The sequence below is a fragment of the Ovis aries genome, chromosome 1, assembly GCF_016772045.2.
Source record: "Ovis aries strain OAR_USU_Benz2616 breed Rambouillet chromosome 1, ARS-UI_Ramb_v3.0, whole genome shotgun sequence".
Classification (NCBI taxonomy): domain Eukaryota; kingdom Metazoa; phylum Chordata; class Mammalia; order Artiodactyla; family Bovidae; genus Ovis; species Ovis aries.
Window position 1 is genome coordinate 16,735,475 of NC_056054.1, and position 17,197 is coordinate 16,752,671.

General features: G+C 36.8%; 1 protein-coding gene across 10 annotated transcripts in view; it reads right to left on the reverse strand.

Annotated features, from left to right (window-relative positions):
• Positions 1 to 17,197, reverse strand: part of FOXJ3 (forkhead box J3) — a 149,295-nt gene that overhangs the window by 31,203 nt on the left and 100,895 nt on the right. For 6 of the 10 annotated variants that reach the window (XM_042246600.1, XM_042246602.1, XM_015091903.4 and 3 more), the window contains one exon: positions 6,978 to 7,079. The exons of the other annotated variants lie outside the window; for them this stretch is intronic. In XM_042246600.1, coding sequence (XP_042102534.1) covers positions 6,978 to 7,079 — 102 coding nt within the window. The remainder of the gene's footprint in view (positions 1 to 6,977; positions 7,080 to 17,197) is intronic. 10 annotated transcript variants of the gene reach the window in all.

Consider the following 17,197-nt stretch of genomic DNA (forward strand, 5'->3'; position numbering starts at 1 on the left):
TTTCCACTATACTATTGGGTATTGAATACAGTTCCCTGAGCTTTACAGTAAGATCTTGTTATTTATTTATTTTATACATAGTAGTGTATATCTGCTAATCCAAAACTTTTGTTTTATCCCTTCCCCACTCTCTTTTCACTTTGGTAACCATAACTTTGTTTTTCACATCTGTCAGTTTGTTTCAAATATGTTCATTTATGCCATATCTTAGACTCCACATCTAAGTGATATCAGGATACTTGTCTAGAACTTTCTGACTTACTTCACTTGGCATGATAACTTCTAGGTCCACCCATGTTGCTGCAAATGGCATTATTTCATTCTTTTTTACAACTGAGTAGTATTTCACTCACGGAGAAGGCAATGGCACCCCACTCCAGTACTCTTGCCTGGAAAATCCCACGGATGGAAGAGCCTGGTAGGCTGCAGTCCATGGGGTCGCTAAGAGTCGGACACGACTGAGCGACTTCACTTTCATTTTTCACTTTTATGCATTGGAGAAGGAAATGGCAACCCACTCCAGTGTTCTTGCCTGGAGAATCCCAGGGACGGGGGAGCCTGGTGGGCTGCCGTCTACGGGGTCGCACAGAGTCGGACATGACTGAAGCAACTTAGCAATATTTCACTGTATGTACATACCACATCTTCTTTATCCATTCCTCTGTCAATGGACATTTAGGTTGCTTCCAGGTTTTGGCTATTGTAAACAGTCAAGGAACGAACACTGGGGTGTATGTATCCTTTTGAATCACATTTTTCTCCAGATATATGCCTAGAAGTGGGATTGCAGGGTCACATGGTAGCTCTATTTTCAGTTTTTAAGGAACCTCCATACTGTTCTCCGTAGTAGCTATACAAATTTACATTCCCACCATCAGTGTACAAGGGTTCCCTTCTCTCTACCTCTCTCCAGCAATTACTGTTTGTTAAATTTTGATGATAGCCATTCTGGGTGATGTGAAGTGATATCTCATTGTAGTTCTGATTCACATTTCTCTAGTAATTAGCAACGTTGAACATCTTTTCATGTGCCTAATGTCCATCTGTATGCCTTCTTTGGAGAAATGTCTATTTAGGTCTTCTGTCCATTTTTTTGAGTGGGTTGTTTTGATGCTGTTGAGTGTCATGAGCTCTTTGTAAATTCTGGAGACTAATCCCTTATCTGTCACATCATTTGCAAATATTTTCTCCCAATCTGTGGGTTGTCTTTACGGTTTAATTATTGTTTGCTGTGCAAAAGCTCCTGAGTGTAAGTAGTTCCCATTTGTTTCCTTTTGTTTTTATTTCCATTATACTGGAAGATGGAATGAAAAAGATATTGCTGCGATTTATGTCAGAGAGTGTTCTGCCTATGTTTCCCTCTAATTTTACAGCATCCAGTCTTATAAATAGGTTTTTAATCCATTTTGAGCTTATGTTTCTGTATGGAGTTAAAGAATGATCTAATTTCATTGTTTTACATATAGCTTTCCAGTTTTCCCAGCACCATTTGTTTGTCGTATAGTCTTGCCTCCTCTGTCATAGACTAATTGACCACAGGTGCAAAGGTTTATTTCTGGGTTTTCTATCCTATTCCATTGATCTATACTTCTGTTTTTGTCCCAGTACAATATTATTTTGATTAGTTAACTTTGTAGTATAATCTGAGTATAATCTGAGTCAGGGAGCTTGATTCCTCCAGTTCCATTTTTTCTTTCTCAAGATAGAGCATGCGTCCTTTAATTTCATGGCTGCAGTCACCATCTGCAGTGATTTTGGAGCTCCCCAAAATACAATCTGTAGCTCCTTCCACTTTCCCCCCATCTATTTGCCATGAAGTGATAGAACTAGATGCCATGATCTTAGTTTCTTTATTGTTGAGTTTCAAGTGAGTTTTTTCACTCTCCTCTCTCACTCTCATCAAGAGGCTCTTCAGTTCCTCTCCACTTTCTGTCATTACTCAAGAGACTATCTTTTCTCAATTGTGTATTCTTGTGTCCTTAGTCAAGATTAATTGACTACGGTGGGCGGATTTATTTCTGGGCTCTGTATTCTGTTCCATTGATCCATATGTATGTTTTTCTGTCAATATCATGCTGTTTTGATTACAACAGCTTTGCAGTATTGTCTGAAGTCTGGGAAGGTCATGCTTCTAGCTTTGTTCTTTTTCCTCAGGTTTACTATGGCGATTCTGTTATTTTTTATGGTTCCACATAAATTTTAGGATTATTCTAGTTCTGTGAAAAACATCATAGGTAATTTTATAGGGATCCCATTAAGTGGTTTGAATAGTATAGCGATTTTAAAAATATAGTGCATATACCAATCCATTCTTGTGACCCTGAGATGAATCTGACTTGATCATAGTATCATCCTCAGTCGCTTAGTAATGTCCAACTCTTTCACAATCAGGGACTGTAGCTCACCAGACTTCTCTTTCCATGGGATTATCCTGGCAAGAATATTGGAGTGGGTTGCTATTTCCTTCTCTAGGGGATCTTCCCAATCCAGATAAAAACCCATGTCTCCTGTGGCTCCTGCACTGGCAAGTAGATTCTGAGCCAACTAAGAAATTTTATGTATTCTTCGATTTGGCTTGCTAATATTTTGTTGAAAATCTTTGCATCTATATGCAAAGATATTGTCTGTAATTTTCTTTTTTGTTATTGTCTATGTCTGGTTTTGGTATCACAGTTATAACAGCTTCATAGAATGACTTTGGAAGAGTTCCCCCTTTTCAATCTTTTGGAAGAGTTTGAGAAGGACTGGTATAAATTCTTGGTATGGTTGCTAGATTTCTTCAGTGAAGCCATCTGGTTCTAGACTGTCTGCAGTGATTTCTGTTTTTTTGGGTTTTTTTTTTCAGATTCTATTTCACTTCTGGTGTATTATGTTATTTCTTCTTGATTCAGTTTTGGTAGGCTGTATTTTTCTAGAAACTTGTCCATTTCTTAGTTCAAAGTATTCTCTTATGGTTTTTTGTATTTTTGCAGTATCAGTTATTACTTCTCTTTCATTTCTTACTTTATTTGGGTCCTCTCTTCTGCTTGGTGAGCCTGGCCAGAAGTTTGTTAATATTGTTTTTACCCTTTCACAGAACCAGCTCTTGGTTTTATTGATTTTTCCCTACTTTTTAAAAATCTCTGTTTCTCCTTCCTTTCCTCTGCTGCCTTTAGGCTTTGTGTACTCTCTCTCATTCTTGCGGGTGGCAGGTTGCTTGAGACCCCTTGTTTCTCCGAGGAGGCCTGCATCACTCTGAACCACCCCCCTAAGAGCTGCCGTGCTGCACCCCATACACTGTGCATGCTGTCTGCCATTTGCCTCAGGCGTTTCTAAATTTCTCTGATTTCATTGTGGATGCATTGGTTGTTTAGCTGCCATATAATTTTTTTTTTTTCCTTTTCTTATTCCTCATTCTATAGTTGATTTCTAGTTTCATGCTGTTGTGGTCAGAAAAGATTCTTTGGCTTTTAAATGGAATATTCAATGTATTTACATTTAACATTATTTCCTAGTACAAATAGATTTAAACACTGTTTATTTTCCTGTGTTCCCATTTCCTCTCTGTTCATTTTTTTCTCCTCTCTTGGCTATTCTGGATTAACCAAGGATTTATTATTTTTCCTTACTTGGTAATATTCTTTTACTATTCTTGTAGTAAGCTAGAGCAGTGGTTTATAAGGTAAGGAACCTGAACCAATACAAGACCAATACCTGAGAACTTGAAAGAAATGCAGTTTTTCAGATCTCAATCCAGACTAAGAGAATCAGAAATTCTCAGAGTAGGGCCCAGGAATCTGAGTTTTTAACAAGCCTTCCTAGTTATTCTGATATATATACTGAAGTATTAAGAATCAGTACCCTCTATTTTGCTACATGTCTTTGAGTTAGTACTTTTACTACTTGCCACACAATGTGAAGACATTAAGTAAATGTATTTCCTATTTTACCCTAGTACTGTCACGTACTTTTTAACTTCTGCAAGTATTTTAGACTCCAAATCATTGTGTTATACAACAGCACTGCTATTGTTTTAATCACTCAATACATATTTATATTTACTGACATACATATTCTTTTGGTTTTCTTCATTCTTTTCTGCAAAGGACAATTTTCCTTCTATGTGAAAAATTAACCTCCTTTAATTTTTTAAATATGGGTGAACTAGTAACATTCTTTAACATTTTGTTTCTGTAAAAGACTATTTTTTAACCCTTTTTCATAGAAATTCTAATTTGAGAATTCTGGGTTAGCAGGTATTTCCTTTCAGCACTACAAAACATTCATTCTGGTGGTGCCTTTTACCATTTCTATTCAGAATTCAGTAAAGTTGCCTGTTATTTTCCTGATTTTAAGTGTTTTTTTTTTTAATTCTTTTTTGTAGTTTTGATTTTTATTTGCCTAATAATGATTTCTTTTATTTGGTCTTTCCTGAGCTTCTCAGGACTTCTTGAATCTGTACTGTGTTATCTTTTATCAGTCTTAAAAAATTAAAACACTATTTCTTCTCTATTCCCTTTTTCTTCTCCTCTGGAACCCTAATGGCAAGTTCGTTAGAGCTTTGCCCTATATCCCATTTATCTCCTAAATTTTCTGAATTGTCCATGATTTTCCTTCATGTGTCAATCTGTACATTTTCTACTGATCTATCTTCCAGTTCACTGATTCTCTCCTCTGGTGGGTCTAATCTTCTCTTAAACCCATCCATTGAATTCTTAATTTCAGTTGTAATACTTTTTAGGTCTCTTGATTCTTCCACACAGATTCCAATTAAATTTTCTATAATTGGCCTATTTTCTTCAACATATTAGTCATAGTTATTTAAAAATCAGTATCTAGATCACTTGTGGATACTGTGATATCCTTCGTCTTCCCCCTGTCTTGGCATTTAATTATTTGGTCTTGTTTCCTGGAATGTCTGACAATTCTTTCCTGAAAATGAGACCTAACTTAACGAAAACTTGAAAAAGCTGAGGATATGTTATTTTCCAGAAAAAAATTTAGTTTCCTTTTGGCAAGTAGAATATTAGCACACCACGCTAATAACAGTTTGAGACTGGTGTTATTTTTGGTTTGCTCTTACTCATAGAATATAATCTTTCTGAATTATTGATCTGAAATACTGGGGTGTTTACCATAGCTCCCTTCTGGAAGAACTAAAATTTTTGTTCCCCCTTCTCTATGAGACTGCTGAATCCTGGCTAGTGCCAGCTCTACTTGATTTGTCTGTGTCCGAATCCAAGAACACACAGGTTAGTGGTCAGCAAAAGCCTTAAGTGGATACTGCTTGCTAAAAGTTGAGGTCACTTTTGAGATTCCTCAGGATAATGGTCCTTAAGCCCTGGATCTTTGGCAAGCTCAAACTTCAGCTTTTATCTCCCTGGCTCAATGACTGCTCAAGGTTGGCAGTTTTCTGTTCAGCCTCTATGCCATGCACTGAGAAGTGGGAAATGTCCCAAAGGAAAATGTGCATAGCTTATCTCAGTGTGCTATCCTTTTTACTGAGATTTTCACTTCTGAAGTCCTATCTTTTTCTCCAATGCCTCTTCCCCTCTTTTTAACTGGTAGGTGGTGGGGGTGGGGGGGGGGGGGGGTAGAGTAGTAAATTTTATATAGATAGGGAGAAGGGTTAATCCGATACTAGCTATTCTATCATATCTGAAAGCAGAAGTCCAAAAACTCCAGCTCCTTTATTTAGTCACGATGTCTCAGCATTACTATTTTCTAATTGTTTCCTCATAGCCACAACTTCCATGTTTAGGCCTCAGTATCTCCTACTTGGACTACTGCAAAGAACAGTAGTGGATACTTCTGATTCCAGCCCATAGGTTTCACCAGAAATACTCAAGTCTAGCTGGGTACCCTTAGGAATGATTTTTAAAAGTACCGATTTCTGGGTCCTCTCCAAAAAGATCAAGTAACTGATTTGGCAGGCCTGCAATGGAATCTAGGAATTACTACCACCACCAAACAAACATACACACTAACATACTCACCCCTCTCCTAAGTGATTCTGGTGGCAAAAGCCTATATATTGTTATCTGAGAAAAATTATTACTCTTTATCTCAGCTGCCAGTTTCCTATCTAAATTAGAAATCTGACTCTGATTATAACCTGTCCTCTGTTAATCCATTAACTTTAACAAATAGAAAGCTACTACATATAGCAATTGGTATGTGCATATGTTTGTGTTTACGTAGGTGCATAAGAGAGTACAGAATGAGAGACAAAAAACAAAGAGCAAGTGAAAACAAGGGAAATAAGAGAGGGTAAAAGCAAGATGACAGATTATGAGTACAAGTGTGGGAAATATATGTCCTCAAGGTGCCCATCATGGTCCAGTAAGGAGGAAACAAATGCACAGAACTGAGTTACTTCATGAACCTCCCACAGCCTTTATAGGGTTTTAAGATATGAGGTTAAGAAATTACCTTCATTTCAAATATCTCTTGATACAAAAAGAGCTGGCACAAAGTTTTGACCCTTGTGTAAAAAATAAAAAATTGCAGTAGACTACCTCATATTATTTCTGGGTATGTACCTAGACTTGAATATCATGAAAGATGTTGACCAACATTCAAATCAACTCTAGAAGTTTGCCTGAATTATTTACCTTATTGGATTCAGCTGATGCCCTGGGATTTTGTCAATCTTTTTTTAAATCACATATTTAGAGGGGTAACCAGTGATTTTGAAACAAACTGATTCAATAAAATGCTGTACTCAAAAAGTTTTTGGGACCGGAAATGTCAAGAATTTAGATTTACTATAGAGCTTCCCAATAAGTATCTTTCAATTTTCCAGAGAATTATTTATTTACTTTTAACTTATGTAAAGCTAAAAAGCATTGAGGATTCAGCTTTCAAACTGCCATGTATGGTTTGGTCAAACTGGTATCTTCTTGAACCTCAACCATAAAAAACCTGTTGTTACTATAAAAGCAAATAAAATGTATTACTCAATGACATTTCAAAAGTGTTCAAAAAAAAAGAATTACTTTGTTAGTCACAGTGTTGATTGCCAGAGTTGGAGAGGCACTTCCCGAAATAATACACTCCATTCCCAAAGAATCTGAATCTATGCTATATGGAGTTGAGGCCTAAAATACAAGAACAAAATAAATAATTATTAGCTCATAAAACCACCAAATTTAACACAATTTGAAGTTATTTCACAAAATTCTCCAACATCCAGTTTTGTATTTTGTTTCTGAAAATAAACTCCTTGCTGAATTATCTTCTACTATATTTTAATAGGCTACTACTAACCTGATATGGAGAAGGAAATGGCAACCCAATCCAGTATTCTTGCCTGGAGAATCCCATGGACAGAGGAGCCTGGTGGGCTATCGTTCATAGGGTTGCAAAAAGTCAGACACAAATGAAGTGATGCAGCACACACCCACTGACCTGATAATCACCATGGGCTATGGAGTGAGTTTACAAATATTAGAGACAAACTTCTGTAGCTGATACCACTAATATTCCACTAATGCCAATCTCTCCCTCTTCTACCTTTTAGTAATGGATCTCTGTAGTCATTAATTCATCAGTGCCCAGCTAAAGATCACCTTTTCCAGCCTCATTTACAACTATTTGCAGTGGGATTAAAGTGGGATTAAATGGGATTTAAGCAAGAGTGATGTGTGCAACTTTTGGGTCACGTCTTTGAAAAGAATTTGCTTGTCCCCCATTCTCTTTCCCTCTCGCTGCAACCCTAGGACACAGATGTGGTGGTAGTGATCCTGTATAATTAGAAAGCTGAAGTTAATACCCTCAAAAACAATCTCAAAAAAGACAGAATGATCTCTGTTCATTTCCAAGGCAAACATTCAATATCACAGTAATACAGGTTGATGCCTCAACCACTAAACACCGAAGAAGCTGAGTTAAATGGTTCTATGAAGACCTACAAGACCTTCTAGAACTAACACCAAAAAAAGATGTCCTTTTCATCACTGGGGACTGGAATGCAAAAGTAGGAAGTCAAGAGATACCTGGAGTAACAGGCAAATTTAGCCTTGGAGTACAAACTGAAGCAGAGGAAAGGCTAACAGAGTTTTGCCAAGAGAATGCATGGGTAATAGCAAATACCCTCTTTCAACAACACAAGAGAAGACGCTACACATGGACATCACCAGATGGTCAATACTGAAATCAGACTGATTATACTCTTTGCAGTCAAAGATGAAGAAGGTATACACAGCAAAAACAAGACTGGGAGCTGACTGTGGCTTAGATCATGAACTTCTTATTGCCAAATTCAGACTAAAATTGAAGAAAGTAGGAAAAACCAAAAAGCATTCAGGTTATGACCTAAATCAAATCCCTTACAATTATACAGTGGAAGTGACAAACAGATTCAAGGGATTAGATCTGACAGACGAGAGTGCCTAAAGAACTATGGATGGAGGTTCGTGATACTATACAGGAGACAGGGATCGAGACCATCCCCAAGAAAAAGAAATGCAAAAAGGTAAAATGATTGTCTTGAGGAGACCTTACAAACATCTGAGAAAAGAAAAAAAGCTAAAGGTAAAGGAGAAAAGGAAATATATACCCATTTGAATGCAGAGTTCCAAAGAATAGAAAGGAGAGATAAGAAAGCCTTCCTCAGCAATCAATGCAAAGAAATAGAGGAAAATAACAGAATGGGAAAGACTAGAGATCTCTTCAAGAAAATTAGAGATAGCAAGGGAACATATGCAAAGATGGGCTCGATAAAGGACAGAAACAGTATGCACCTAACAGAAGCAGAAGATATTAAGAGATGGCAAGAATACACAGAAAAACTATACAAAAAAGATCTTCAGGATCCAGATAACCACAATGGTGTGATCACTCACCTAGAGCCAGACATCCTGGAACATGAAGTCAAGTGAGCCTTAGAAAGCACTGCTATGAACAAAGCTAATGGAAGTGATGGAATTCCAGTTGAGCTATTTCAAATCCTAAAAGATGATGCTGTGAAAGTGCTGCACTCAATATGCCAGCACATTTGGAAAACTCAGCAGTGGCCACAGGACTGGAAAAGGTCAGTTTTCACTTCAATCCCAAAGGCAATGCCAACGAATGTTCAAACTACCGCACAGTTGCACTCATCTCACACGCTAGTGAAGTAATGCTCAAAATTCTCCAGCCAGGCTTCAACATACATGAACCATGAACTTTCAGATGTTCCAGCTGGATTCAGAAAAGGCAAAGGAACCAGAGATCAAATTGCCAACATCAGTGGAGCATCAAAAAAGCAAGAGAGTTCCAGAAAAACATCTATTTCTATGTATGCCGAAGGCTTTGACCGTGTGGATCACAACAAACTGTGGAAAATTCTTAAAGGGATGGGAATACCGGACCACCTAACCTGACTCCTATATGCAGCTCAAGAAGTAACAGAACTATACATGGAACAACAGACTGGTTCCAAATTGAGAAAGGAGTTCGTCAAGGCTGTATACTGTCACCCTGCTTATATGCAGGCTACTTCATGAGAAATGCCAGGCTGGATGAAGTACAAGCTGGAATCAAGATTGTGGGAGAAATATCAATAACCTCAGATATGCAGACAACAACAGCCTTATGGCAGAAAGTGAACAGGAACTAAAGAGTCTCTTGATGAAAGTGAAAGAGAAGAGTGAAAAAGCTGGCTAAAAACTCAACAATCAGAAAATGAAGATCATGGCATCTAGTCCCATCACTTCATGGCAAATAGATGGGGAATCAGTGGAAACAGTGAGACTTATCTTTTTCTGGCTCCAAAATCACTGCAGATGGTGATTGCAGCCATGAAATTAAAAGATGCTTACTCCTTGCAAGAAAAGCTATGACCAACCTAGGTAGCATATTAAAAAGTCAAGACATTACTTTGTCAACAAAGGTCCATCTAGTCAAAGCTATGGTTTTTCCAGTAGTCATGTAGTCATGTAGTTTTTCCATATAGTCATGGACTATAAAGGAAGCTGAGTGCCAAAGAATTGGTCTTTTGAACTGTGGTGTTGGAGAAGATTCTTGAGAGTCCCTTGGACTGCAAGGAGATCCAACCAGCCCATCCTAAAGGAAATCAGTTCTGAATTTTCAGTGGAAGGACTGATGCTAAAGCTGAAGCTCCAATACTTTGGCCACCTGATGCGAAGAGCTGATTTATTTGAAAAGATCCTGATGCTGGGAGAGCTTGAAGGCAGGAGAATAAGGGGACAACAGAGAATGAGATGTTTGGATGGCATCACCGATTCGATCGACCTGAGTTTGAGTAAGCTCCAGGAATTGGTGATGGACAGGGAAGCTTGGTGTGCTGCAGTCCATGGGGTCACAAAGAGTCTGATAGGACTGAGCGATTGAACTGAACTGAACTGAGAAAGAAATAAAAAAGAAGTAAATGATAAAGATAAAAATAGAAATAAAAACAGAAAACCAACAGAAAAAAAAATATTTTTAAGACAAAACCCGATTCTTTGAAAAGACTCACAAAGTTGACAAACCTTTAGCTATACCAATGAAGAAAAAAGAGAAAACAAATCATCAATACCAAGAATGAAGAGTTATTACTACAGACTCTATATATATTAAAGTTAAGAGAATATTATGATCCACTTTACACTAACAATTATAACTACTTAGATACAAGGGACAAAATTCCTTTAAGAACATAATTTACCAAAACTGGAATAAAAAGAGAAAATGTGAACAGTCCCATAACAAAGTAACTATCAAAAGTGAAACTGAAGGAAATTTGCTCAGTTATGTCCAACTCGTTGCCACCCCATGGACTATACAGTCCATGGAATTCTCCAGGCCAGAATACTGAAGTGGGTAGCTTTTCCCTTCTCCAGGATATCTTCCCAACCCAGGGATCGAACCCAGGTCTCCCGTATTGCAGGCAGATTGTTTACAGGCTGAGCCTTCACACACATAAAAAACATCTTCAGCTTCAGGTCAAGATGAATTCACTGATGAATTTTCTCAAATATTCAAGGAAAATATATCAATTTACCAATCAAGAAATTTTTCAGAAAATAGAAGGAATACACCCCTATCAGTTTTATGAGGCTCGCATAACCCTAATATCAAAACCTAGCCAATATTACTACAGATGAAAAAATGTCACCTGTCAAATAAGTAAACAAAAGATGATAAGGCCATCAAGCCATCAGCCACTGCAGCCACCCTGAGGGGATTCAGGATGCAGAAAAACAGGATATGGACCCTAGATAGTGAAGGTGCATAATCTATCAAAGGAATGATTTCAATGAGCCCAGACTCTTGCATCTTCCCATACACAGAAAAGTGCTAAATTCATTAACTTGAGAGGTCTTTTCATGAACATAATCTTTTAATGTTCTGACTACTTGATTTTTGTTGTGTCCACATCCCTCATGAACACAGATGCGAAAATCCTTCAGATACTTGCAAAAGGAATCCAACGATACATTAATAGGATGATAATTGATGCTTTTGAACAGTGGTGTTGGAGAAGACTCTTGAGAGTCCCTTGGACTGCAAGGAGATCCAACCAGTCCATTCTGAAGATCAACCCTGGGATTTCTTTGGAAGGAATGATGCTAAAGCTGAAACTCCAGTACTTTGGCCACCTCATGCAAAGAGTTGACTCATTGGAAAAGACTTTGGTGCTGGGAGGGATTGGGGGCAGGAGAAGAAGGGGACGACCGAGGATGAGATGGCTGGATAGCATCACTGACTCGATGGACGTGAGTCTGAGTGAACTCCGGGAGTTGGTGATGGACAGGGAGGCCTGGCGTGCTGCGATTCACGGGGTCGCAAAGAGTCGGACACGACTGAGCGACTGAACTGAACTGAACTGAATATCATGACTCAGTAAGGGTTCATCTAAGGAATACAAGATTCAACATTTCAAATGCAATCAATGTAATTCAACACTCAAACAGAATAAAAGAAAAGTCATATAATCACTTCAATACGAACAAAAAGAGCAGTTAAAAAAATTTACACCCATTCATGATAAACACTCAATAAACTGGGCTTACTAGAGAACTTCCTCAGTCTGACAAACAGCATCTACAAAACCCCTACAGCTTATGTCATATTTAGGGGTGAAAGACTGGATACTTTCCTCCTAAGAATGGAAATAAGGCTGGATGCCCACTTTCTCACTTCAAGTAAGGACTTGAAATGAGAGATTCTCATCACTGCAGTAAGGTTCTACGAAGAGACAGAGGAGGAGGAAGGAAAGACACAGGAAAAGTGTCTACTTGCAGATAACATAATTATAGAAATCCCAAGGCATCTTTAAAAAATACTAGAATTAACAAGATTGCAGGATACAAGTTTAATATACAAAAATTAATTATATTTTTATTACTAGCAGCAAAAAACTGAACTTTAAAACATAGAGCATCCAAATCCAAAACATTCATGATTAAACTGAACTGGAAACATCCAAGTCCTCTACACTGAAAACTAAACATTCCTGAGAGAAATTAACAATGTAATGAATAGAAAGATATCACACTTTCATGGCTTGAAATAATACTGTTAAGATGTCAATTCTCCCCACACTGGGTTGTCTGGGATAAGAGTGGCGGGAGGCACAAGTTACAAAAGGAAATGAGCAAACTTTTGGGTGTGATAGAAATGTTCATACTGTCAACTAGTAATAACTTCACATGACAAAAATCCTCAAACTGTAAATTTTGAACATTCAATTAGCTGTACACAAACTATCTCCAACAATACTGTTAAAAAACAAAAAGTAAATCTTACCCAATGATCAAAATAATCCCTTATGAAACACTTTCTAGCCTACAAAAATGAGTAGCATTTCTCAAGAAATTTTATTTTAATGTATCTCATGGAGGCAACACGTAGTTCCTCCCACACAATGTACACTCAGTATATGTTTGTCCGATTGAAATGTTTTTCAGTTCTACGAGTTCGGAGAGTATGTAGACTGCATTCCTTCCTCTGCCCGTATATACCTTTAACTAAAGCCTCCCTCATTCAGACTCAGTCTCAGAGAAGAAAGGCAAGTGGTAAGAGTTCACTTCAAGCAACAAAACCACACTGTCTGAACAATTCAGGATCTTAGTTTCCCAACCAGGGATCAAACCTGTGGCCCTTAAGTGGAAGTGCGGGGTTTTAACCACTGAACCAACCAGGTTAGTCCCTGATCTTTCACTATTTTCTATGCAAAAAAGTTATACTTCTGCATCAAATTTCTAAGTTTTACTCCTCTTCCTATAGGCTTTCCCACAGAAGCATTTTCTACTTCGAGTCACTTTAGTTACCACTGCTTGCTCTAACATGTTGCTTTAATTACACAGTAATTTGTTGTCATTTGTAATAGTATTTATGAGAATTATATATATATGTGTATGCATATATAGATATAGATTAAATGTGGTGGGTTCTCTTAAAATGAGATCTGGTTAACTAAAACCGGGCAAAGACACTACAAAAAAAGAAGATGACAAGCCAGTATCTCTGATGAATACAGACGCAAAAATACTCAACAAAATATTGGCAAGCCAAATTCAACAAAATATAAAGACACACAAAAAAAGCATGTGACAAAGCTAAACATTCACTTATGATAATCTCTCATCAGAGTTAGTATAGAAAGAATATATCAGCATAATAGAGGCCATGCATGACAAACTAACAGCCAATACTCAATAGTGAAAAGCTGAAAACCTTTCCTTTAAAATCAGGAATAAGCTAAGAATCCCCACTTTTGCTATTTCTATATAATATAGTACTGGAAGTCTTAACCACAGCAATCAGACAGGAAAAAATTGGAAGGTTATAAGTAAAGCTGTCACTATTTGCAGATATCATCATACTATATATAGAAACCCTAAAGTCTGTAGCAAAAAAAAAAAAAAAAAAAACCTATCAACTAGGAAATGAATTCAGTAAAGCTGTAAGATATGATATTAATATATAGACATCTGTTGCTTATTTTACACCAATAATGAACTATCAGAAAGAAAAAGCAAGAAAACGCCATTTAAAATTGCATCAAAAACAGTAAAAACACCTGCTGCTGCTGCTAAGTTGCTTCAGTCGTGTCCAACTCTATGCGACCCCATAGGAATATACTTAAATAAGAAAGTGAAATACATATACTGTGAAAATTATGAAATGCTGATGAAGGAAACTAAGGATATATACAAAGAAAGGCAAAGATATCCCAGGTATTTGGACTGGAAGAACTAATATTGTTAAAATAACCATACTACCCAAAGCAATCTACAGCCCTAATGCAATTCTTATCAAAATACCTATGACATTTTTCACAGAAGTATAACTAATCTTAAAATTTATACAGAACCACAAAAGATCCTAACTTGCCAAAGCAATCTTGAGGGGGGGAAATAAAACAAAGCTGGGAAATCACACTCCCTGGCTTCAAACTATACTACAAAGCTACAGTCATGAGAATGGCTTGGCACTGGCACAAAAACAGATACACAGATCAATGGAACAGACAGAGTCCAGAAATAAACCTACACTCCTATGGCCAATCAATCTATGATAAAGGAGGCAAGAATATGCTGTACAATAGAAGAGTCTCTTCAATACATGAAAAACTGGGAAAACTGGACAGCTACATGTAAAAAGAAATTAGAACATTTCTTACATCACATACAAACTTAAAATCTATTACAGAATAAAACTCAAAATGGATTAAAGACTAAATGTAAGACCAAAAACATAAATCTCCTAGGAAAGACTATATGTAGAACATTCATTGACATAAATCATAGCATTATTATTTTGGGTCTGTTTCCTAAGGCAAAAACAAAAGCAAAAGTAAACAAACAAGACCTATCAACAAAACAAAAAGACAACCTACTAAATATGAGAAACATTTGCAAATAATGTGACCAATAAGGAGTTACTACCCCAAATATATAAACGGGCTCAAACAACTCAACATCAAAAAAACAAACAACCCAATTAAAAGAATGTGCAAAAGATCTAAACTGACACTCTTCCAGAAAAGATAAACAGATGAACAACAGGCACATGAAACAATGCTTAACAAGTAATCAATCATCAGAGTAACATAAATCAAAATCACAGTATCACTGCGTACCTGTAAATACAGCTATCACCAAAAAGTCTACAAACAAATGCTGGCAAGGATATGGTGAAAAAGGAACCCTAGTATACTGCTGGTGAGATTGTAAATCGGTACACCACTATAGAAAATAATATGAAAGTTCCTCAAAAAATAAAAAAGAACTACCATATGATCCAGCAATTCTACTCCTGGGTATATACCTGAAGAAAATGAAAATGCTAATTTGAAAAGATACATGCACCCCAACGTTCATAGCAGCATTATTTACAACAGTCAAAATATGAAAGCAACTTAAGTGTCCCTCAACAGGTGACTGGATAAAGAAATGAGATATATATATATATATATATAAATGTGTGTGTGTATGAAGGAATATTAGTCATAAAAAAGAATGAAATTCTGCCATTTGCAGCAATATGGATGAACTCAGAGGATATTATGCTTAGTGAAATAAGTCAAAGACAAAGATAAACATTCTATGTCATCACTTATATGCTGAATCTCAAAAACAAACAAAAATAAATTACAAAAGAGAAACAGACTCTTAGATATAGAGAACAAACGAGTGTTATCAGTGAGATGAATGAAGAAGGCAGGGGCAGGGTAAGGGTATGGGATTAAGAGATAGAAACTACCATGTATAAAATAAATAAGCAACAAGGATATACTGTATAGCACAGGGCAATATAGCCATTATTTTATAACTTTAAATGGAGTATAATCTATAAAAAATATTGGATCACTATGTTATATACCTGAAACTAATATAATGTTGTATATCAACTTACTTAAAAATACTATTAAATAGCATTAAAGAAAAAAATTAGTATTCAGATCCAAAAATAAATAAAGCCCATTATCTCATAATAAGATATGTATACTACTACTAAGTCACTTCAGTCGTGTCCTACTCTGCGCGACCCCATAGACGGCAGCCCACCAGGCTCCCCCGTCCCTGGGATTCTCCAGGCAGGAACACTGGAGTGGGTTGCCATTGCCTTCTCCAAAGATATGTATAGATGAAAAGAAATCTGATCGAGTGCTGTGATCTTCAGCACAGCGGCAATATAGTGCAACTGTAAACAGCAGAAACTCTTAAGGCAGACTGAGTTCATAATTCTGCCCTTGGTACTTACTACTGTCCTTTGTACCCTTGGACAACTTAATATCTGTGTCTATCACTTTCATTATTTGGATTTACTATAAAAATTAATAATTTAATATACATAAAATTCTTAACTTCTACACATAAACTCAATTATATTTTTATTATGCTGTTATCTTAGTTCAGGTTGCTATAACAAAATACTATAAACTGGTGGCTTATCAAAACAGAAATTTATTTCTCATAGTTCTGGAGGCTGGAAGTCCAAGATCATGGTACCAGCATGGTGAGGTTCTCGTGAGAGCTCTTTTGCAGGTATCCTCATTGGTATTCTCACATGGCAGAAAAGAGCTAGCCAGCTCTCTGGCCTATTCTTATTACGATGCTGATCCCATTCATGAGGGCTTCACAGTCCTGATCCAATTACCTACCAAAGGCCTCACCTCCAAATACCATCACACTGGGATTAGGGTTTGAACATATGAATTTAGGGGAACACACTTAGTCCATGGCAGCTGTTAAGACTTCTATCCTTTTCCTTTACAGTTGAGGATTCTGAAGCTCAAAAATTCTAACAATTTGCCAAAAGTCACAAAAGATGTAAATGGTAAGGCCAGAAGGAAAACACAGGAATCCTAGTCATGGAGCCCATTCATCTTCACCATGCTAAACTTTATTAATAATCCTTTTTAGGTATTCATGTCTACTTCATGATAAATAAAGAAAACATGGTAAGATGATGAAAGAAAACAGAGAAAGGAAAATGAAAGGCACTTATTGATAACAAGGATTAAGAAAAGAAAAAAGTAATACCACAATGGACAAAAGAGAACAGAGGTTTATTCAAGTAAATGGAGGGAACAGGAAGACAGTCCAGACAATTGTGTTAAGAATACTAGGCTGGAGATAAAGGAAAAGTAAAGCCTGATTGTTAAGACATGAAGATACTGTTACGTGCATTTTTAAAAACTGCTTCTCTTACATTAAAAGCTCTTCTTTCTTCAAAAATGTGTGACATATATTAATATTTCACATAGAACTCTGATGTTTAC